This window comes from Triticum dicoccoides, chromosome 7B (genome assembly GCF_002162155.2).
Source record: "Triticum dicoccoides isolate Atlit2015 ecotype Zavitan chromosome 7B, WEW_v2.0, whole genome shotgun sequence".
In the NCBI taxonomy this organism is placed as follows: Eukaryota; Viridiplantae; Streptophyta; class Magnoliopsida; order Poales; family Poaceae; genus Triticum; species Triticum dicoccoides.
This window is the reverse complement of record NC_041393.1, coordinates 641,822,373-641,829,527: the sequence shown is the minus strand read 5'-3', so window position 1 is coordinate 641,829,527 and position 7,155 is coordinate 641,822,373. Positions and strand designations below refer to the sequence as shown.

Below are 7,155 nucleotides of genomic sequence, written 5' to 3'. Positions count from 1 at the left end.
GATTAAAACTTACCGCTTTAACAAGGAGGTTTAGATTGTTCTGATCTATTGTTTGATGCACCGGGAAAGGAATATAATTAGTTGGCCGTGAATGTACGAGAATACCCTTTTTAAGTATCTTTAAGATCCGTCCAAACTCTTAGGGGGTGTACCGAAGCGAAACTCATTTCGTCCATTTTCGGGATTCACGCGGCGCAACCTGGTCGATTTTTTTTTATAAAAAGAGGGACAAAAATTCCATGTAGTAACTGAAAACAGCAAAGCTGCTTTTTCATCAAATACAAACACCACCATTAATCCCTGTGCTTCCAGCAAGCAAGAAAAGCTACTATACACACACCACCATTAATTGAGTAGCCGCACTCCACTAGGGAGAAAACGTTCACATCACTCACACAGGCACATCGTCCATGCAACGCTCACTCCTCACTGCACATGCCACACATATTCCGGGGAGCATGAGCACACGCCTCATCAACACTGCTATAAAAATACCTGCTCCTGCACAACTGTACAAGTATACTTCTGCTACTACTCTACTTCCCAAGTCGCTTAGTAAAACGAACGAAAGGGCGTACGTACAGTACACGATTTTACTACCAGGGAGAGAGAGAGAGGGGGGCTGAGGAAAGCGGCCAGCACCACTCGTGGGGTTAAAACCCCAAGAACAGGTCCAGCGGCGGCAGCGGCCAGAGCCAGAACAAGCAAGCAGCCAGAGGAGGAAGAAGCAAGCAAGCCGAGCCCAAGAAAAGCAAAGCCGGACCGAGGCAAGCAAGCAACCAGCTGTAACCGCAGCTCCTGAGCTCTGAAGCAAGCAGGAAAGGAGGCGGCGGCGGAGCAGCGAGCATGCCCGTCTCCGGCGGCGGCGCTCGGATCTGCCGGGGGGCGCGGCGCTGAGCCGTCGGGAGCTCGCGGGCGCGAGATCCGACGGGGCGGCTCCTCGGATCGACCGTTTCCCGGCTCCGGCGGCCGTGACGGCGGCGGCCCCTGCGCATTCCGGCGCCCGGGGATCGCGGCTCCCGGCCGGCTTCTGCTGCCCTCGGAGGCGGCAACTTGGGCGGAACTCCCGCGGTGATTGCCCGGGGAGGAAGGAAGCGTGACTGCGCACGGCAAAAGGGGCTCGGCTCCCTTCCATTCCATTCCATTCCGTTCCCTGGCGAGTGAGTTGGCGAGGAGGAGCAGGAGGAGCCGGGAAAGCGACGGGTTTATTAGGGAAGGCGCTGCGATTTGGCCTGAAAAGGAGGAATCTTTCCTCCGCTCTCCCCTTCCTTCCCCGCCTCCGCGCACGCTCTTTTATTGCTGCCCCCCTCCATCAGATCGGTCTCTGATTGGCCTTTTTCATCTCAACAAAAAATGAGGCTCTCGTCGCCGGCGGGCGCCGTCCTCCCGGCCCAGGCGCCGGCGTCGCCGGAAGGTACGGTATTCTTCTGTCTCCTGCCCCGTCCGTGGGCTGCCGCCCATTACTGCTGCTGCCCTCGCTCTTCATTTATTCGCTGTCCGTGTGATTTGGAGTTTGTGGGACTAGCAGTACTACTTGGCTCTCGTTTGTGCTTGTGATTTTTCCTCGGAGGCTCTCTCCTCGGATTGATTATGACCGTGTGATCAGGCCGTCGTAGCCCAATGCGTCGAATTCGAGTCTGGAGTAATATTTGGATTTGTTAGGGGTTGTTGCAATTGATTACATGAAAATGCTTCTTGTGTGTTTTGGGGGTACTTTTATGCCTGCGAAATTGCAGTTCAGTACTAATTTTTTGGAATGGGATTTCAGTTCTGCAATCTCGCCTATTTCCCATCCAATTTCCTGCTCTGCGTGTTAATTAGTTATTTTTTTACTGGAATAAATATGTGTATTTTCGTCTGAAAAATTGCTGATTTTCATGTAAGATGAAGAAGAAATTAATAACCTTAGGCCACTAATTAGAAGTTCATTTCGTTGCATGCCCACCCTCTTGAATAATCTTTAAGGCCAGCATATGAATTCAGAGCTGTTACAGCCCCTAGAGCCATCATTATCTGTTAAAAGATCAGCACTGACAAGTCTTTTGCTCATATGATTATGTCATTACAGCTGCTGAGGAGCACAAGTGCCTGAATTCGGAGCTATGGCACGCCTGCGCCGGCCCGCTCGTCTCCTTGCCCGCGGTCGGCAGCAGGGTGGTGTACTTCCCACAGGGTCACAGCGAGCAGGTTGGTGCAGAATTCCACCTCCAGTGCAAGGAACTTTGCATGATCCTGAATCCTAACCTCCGTCGCCGAACAGAAAAAAATCTGGCTTAATTATCTCAGAAATCGTTTGCTTTCTTTGTCTATGTAGATTATTTACTGGGTGAATTTCTGTCTCAGGTAGCCGCATCGACGAATAAAGAGATCGAGTCTCAGATCCCCAACTACCCCAATTTGCCTCCACAGCTTATCTGCCAGCTGCACAATGTGACCATGCATGTAAGTGTGGAGATTTGGAGCACATATTTTTACCAGCTAAGTAATATCACTGCCAGTATCTTTTTGTTTGATCATTGGCTTTATTATTACCTTCAGGCTGATGCGGAGACGGACGAGGTCTATGCGCAGATGACCTTGCAACCACTTAACCCGGTAATTCATATCACTCTTTTTGTGTGTGAAAAAAAATTCATATTTACCATGTCCTATGTGCAAGTTTTTTTTAACTCAGTATCCAAGAGAGTAACTTTAGCTTGCTTCTCTTTTCAGCAAGAGCTCAAAGATCCGTATCTACCTGCTGAATTAGGTACTGCAAACAAACAGCCAACGAATTATTTTTGCAAAACATTAACTGCGAGTGACACAAGCACGCATGGCGGCTTCTCTGTTCCCCGGCGAGCAGCTGAGAAAGTGTTTCCTCCGCTGGTCTGTGCTGCTCCTCTACACTTTCCAGCATGAATTTTGAGTTTACTTGGTTTCTTGGAGTGAACCAGACCATCAACTCTTCTTCTAACTTGCCTGTAACTTTTTGTAGGATTTCACCATGCAGCCTCCAGCACAGGAGTTGTTTGCAAAAGATCTTCATGGCAATGAGTGGAAATTCCGTCACATCTTTCGCGGTGAGTGTTCTCAGTCTCTGATGTCTTCTGAAAAAATGTGTCAGGGAACAATGTCAAGCATGATTCCATCTGTTTCTATTTTCCCCGGGTGAAGGTTTATTTTAAGACAACGAAGAACTTCACTCATAAGCTCTAGTTTTGCAGGTCAGCCAAAGCGGCATCTTCTCACAACAGGCTGGAGTGTCTTTGTAAGTGCAAAGAGACTCGTTGCTGGGGACTCTGTCCTATTTATCTGGTATGTTCATTCTTCCAACACTCGAGATGATATAACTGGCACCCCTCTCTCCTCGACGTCTATTCAAATTCTGGTATGTGCACGCAGATTCTCACTGGTCAAATTTGCGCATCTCCTTGAATTTTCAGGAATGACAACAATCAGCTTCTTCTGGGAATTCGCCGGGCAACTCGGCCACAAACTGTCATGCCATCTTCCGTCCTATCAAGTGATAGCATGCACATTGGTCTTCTTGCTGCAGCTGCTCATGCTGCCTCAACAAATAGCCGGTTTACAATCTTTTATAACCCAAGGTAAAAAAAGTGTACGCTTTCGTTTGTTCAGTGTTTTTCCTTCTGAATGCTTTAAGTTAAACCCTCTGTTTCTGCAGAGCTAGCCCTTGTGAGTTTGTTATACCACTTGCCAAGTATGTAAAAGCCGTGTATCATACCCGTATATCGGTGGGGATGCGTTTCAGGATGCTTTTTGAGACAGAAGAATCAAGTGTTCGGAGGTATGCTAAATTAAATTTTGATGTGCTTTTCATCTTTACTCTAAAAACATGTTGCAGCAATAAATGCTACTGTATTAACTATTAGCAGTCTTATCCAAAAATGTTTAATTGTCTAACCAGACCAATTCTTATTGTTCAGATACATGGGGACAATTACAGGAATTAGTGATCTTGATGCTGTCCGTTGGCCAAACTCACATTGGCGGTCTGTGAAGGTATATTTACGGGCTAACACTAATTATTGTATCCAGTCAAGTCTGTACATGAACATCGCCTGTTGTTTACCCATGTATTGTTTGATGAGATGCAAATTCCTATTGAGATTGCTTGGCATAACTTCACAGTTTAGCATGACAGAGAACTTTGTCTGTGAAAAATGCAGGTTGGCTGGGATGAATCAACTGCTGGAGAGAGGCAGCCAAGGGTGTCACTTTGGGAGATTGAACCCCTGACAACTTTCCCGATGTACCCTACTCCTTTTCCACTCAGACTGAAGCGACCATGGCCAACAGGCTTGCCTTCTCTGCATGGTATGATGGACAGCTGGTCTTTAACTAGCATTCATAAATAGCTATGCTTGAATAATTGTGTAGTATGCTTTCAGTATGGAGTGTTATAAATTATCTATCTCTTTCTGTAGGTGGTAAGGATGATGACTTGACTTCCTCGCTCATGTGGCTTCGAGATAGTGCAAACCCTGGTTTCCAGTCGCTGAATTTCGGTGGTGCTGGTATGAATCCCTGGATGCAGCCAAGGCTGGATGCATCGTTACTTGGTCTACAGCCTGATATTTACCAAACGATGGCTGCGGCTGCGTTCCAGGACCCAACAAAGATGTCACCCACGATGTTGCAGTTCCAGCAGCCACAAAACATGGTTGGTAGAGCTACGCCGCTTCTGCAAAGTCAGATTTTACAGCAAATGCAACCTCAGTTTCAGCAGCAGTCATACCTTCAAAACATCAATGGGGCCACGATCCAGGGCCAGGCTCAGTCTGAGTTCCTTCAACAGCAGCTCCAACGGTGCCAGTCCTTCAATGAGCAGAAGCCACAGCTTCTCCAACAGCAAGAATCAAATCAGCAGCAATCACAGGGTATGCAAGTCCCTCAACATCAGCATATGCAACAACAGAAGAATATGGCGAACTACCAGTCAGCATATTCTCAACTCTCCCCAGGTCCTCAGTCTTCACCTACAGCACTGCAAACGGCCTTACCGTTTTCGCAGTCTCAGAGCTTTCCGGACACGAATATGAGCTCATTGTCCCCATCCGGTGCCCCCGCCATGCATAATACCTTGGGGCCATTCTCATCAGAAACAGCTTCACACCTGAGTATGTCAAGGCCTACTGCGGTACCTGTCCCTGACTCATGGTCGTCAAAGCGAGTTGCAGTGGAGTCTCTGATTCCTTCTCGGCCTCAGTCCACCACGCATATGGAACAGCTATCCTCAACACCACCTAGCATACCTCAAAGCTCTGCATTGGCGCCACTTCCTGGAAGAGGTTGCTTGGTGGATCAAGATGGGAGCTCTGATCCTCAGAATCATCTTTTGTTCGGCGTTAATATAGACTCACACTCACTTCTGATGCAAGGAGGTCTTCACGACGAGAATGATTCGACGGCAATGCCCTATTCCACTTCCAATTTTCTGAGTCCTTCTCAACATGATTTCTCCTTGGATCAGACACTAAATAGTTCAGGATGCTTGGATGAGTCGGGATATGTGCCATGTTCACACACTCCTGATCAAGTGAATCAACCACCTGCAACCTTTGTGAAGGTGAGTGGCTTTCTCTATATGACAAGCAATCATGTTACTTCCTTAAAACTATCTTGCTTATTTCCCTGAAACTATGTTGCTTCTTTAACAATATATAGCTGCTGTCTGTTTTGCCCATTTCGTGACTATCAATATATAGAAAGACATGCCTTAAAATTGGTAGAAACACATCTGATGCTTATTTTTACTCAACTTTTGGAGCATTGACCGCACACTAGAACTAGACGCAAGAAAAAAGATGCTCGGATGTTTGGTAGCTTGTTCCAATGCCACAACTGATTTGTGATTTTTTCTTCCATGTGAACATCAAACAGGTTTACAAATCTGGAACCTACGGAAGGTCGCTTGATATCACCAAGTTTAGCAACTACCATGAACTACGTAGGGAACTGGGGCGCCTATTCGGCCTTGAGGGCCAGTTGGAAGACCCTATGAGATCAGGCTGGCAGCTTGTATTCGTCGACCGGGAGGAGGACGTCCTTCTGGTCGGCGACGACCCTTGGCAGTAAGTTCCTTGACCGCCCCGACGATGATCTGTGTTACTTCATTTTCCACGCTGTTCTTTAACAGCAGTGCCGCACCTTCCAACTTTGCAGGGAATTCGTGAACAGCGTGTCCTGCATAAAGATCCTGTCCCCGCAGGAGGTGCAGCAGATGGGCAAGCAGGGCCTGGAGCTCCTGAGCTCGGCCTCCGGGAAGAGGCTAGGCGGCGGCGGCGGCGGTAGCAGCTGCGACGACTACGCGAGCAGGCAGGAGTCGAGGAGCCTGAGCACCGGGATCGCGTCGGTCGGCTCGGTCGAAGTAGAGTTCTGAAGAGAGGGCGTTCTGAGGCGAAGGCCTCGGCTTAAGCTAGCTCGCCGCGTATGTTTCTGCAGCCTTTTTTTCTCTCTCCCTAGTTTTCGAGACCCGGAACTGGAAAGCAAGCACATAGACCATTCCTACTAGCTCTTTTAAGTCATGTACTACCGTCTAATAATCATGCCATGTGATCTCATGTTAAGAAGTAGTAGGAACCTGTACCGTGATCCGTAAACCCCCCCTTTTGGTAAGCCTGCCAAAACTCTCTTCTGTGGAATACTCCTACATACTAATCCTGTGAATGTAGGCTCTCTAGTCATCAATTCTCTTGTCGCAGAGCGTCGTCGACTCGTCGTCGTCGCATTTGCCTATCTTGTTAATATTCTGCATCGACATTGCATTTTTGTTCCACATGCATCAATGGCAAGACACCAGAATTCAGTTAGTAGAGTGCATTGATCTTCACTTCCAGATGGGTAGCACCCTGGAGTTGCCACCATTTGCTGTTACTGGCATTTGCCGATCAGAACTGGCATGGTCCTTCCATGGGTGGGGTGGACAGGCCCAAAGATGGATGGACAGAGGCTACCTTTGGTAGGGGGAAGAGGAATGTATGTAGGCATCCACCCCATCATTCCCTCCCTTTTGAGGCTTTGGCCCGGCTTTGCACGCGTAGCGCTGGACCAGTCCAGAGCGGCACCCCACCATGTGAGGCCTCCGGGTCACATCCGACCCACCAATTGCATTCCATTGCATTGCAAAGACTTTGGCAATCGAATTGGGGA

The 7,155-nt window shown here is 48.3% G+C and overlaps 1 protein-coding gene across 1 annotated transcript; it reads left to right on the top strand.

Moving 5' to 3' along the window:
• The first annotated feature begins 572 nt into the window (after positions 1-572).
• Positions 573-6,750, top strand: LOC119337189 (auxin response factor 17). Its single transcript, XM_037609308.1, has 14 exons — positions 573-1,414; positions 2,069-2,187; positions 2,344-2,442; positions 2,539-2,595; positions 2,713-2,868; positions 2,978-3,062; positions 3,207-3,297; positions 3,426-3,590; positions 3,668-3,790; positions 3,930-4,005; positions 4,173-4,320; positions 4,431-5,572; positions 5,887-6,077; positions 6,169-6,750. The coding sequence occupies exons 1-14, from the start codon at positions 1,354-1,356 to the stop codon at positions 6,383-6,385; spliced, it is 2,730 nt and encodes a 909-aa protein (XP_037465205.1). The 5' UTR covers positions 573-1,353; the 3' UTR covers positions 6,386-6,750.
• Positions 6,751-7,155: the final 405 nt, after the last annotated feature.

Coding starts and splice junctions, on each gene's coding strand:
- LOC119337189 (XM_037609308.1), top strand. CDS start 1,354: ATGAGGCTCTCGTCGCCGGCGGGCGCCGTCCTCCCGGCCCAGGCGCCG. Junction 2,188..2,343: donor CACAGGGTCACAGCGAGCAG/GTTGGTGCAGAA, acceptor TTTCTGTCTCAG/GTAGCCGCATCGACGAATAA. Junction 3,298..3,425: donor GACTCTGTCCTATTTATCTG/GTATGTTCATTC, acceptor TTGAATTTTCAG/GAATGACAACAATCAGCTTC.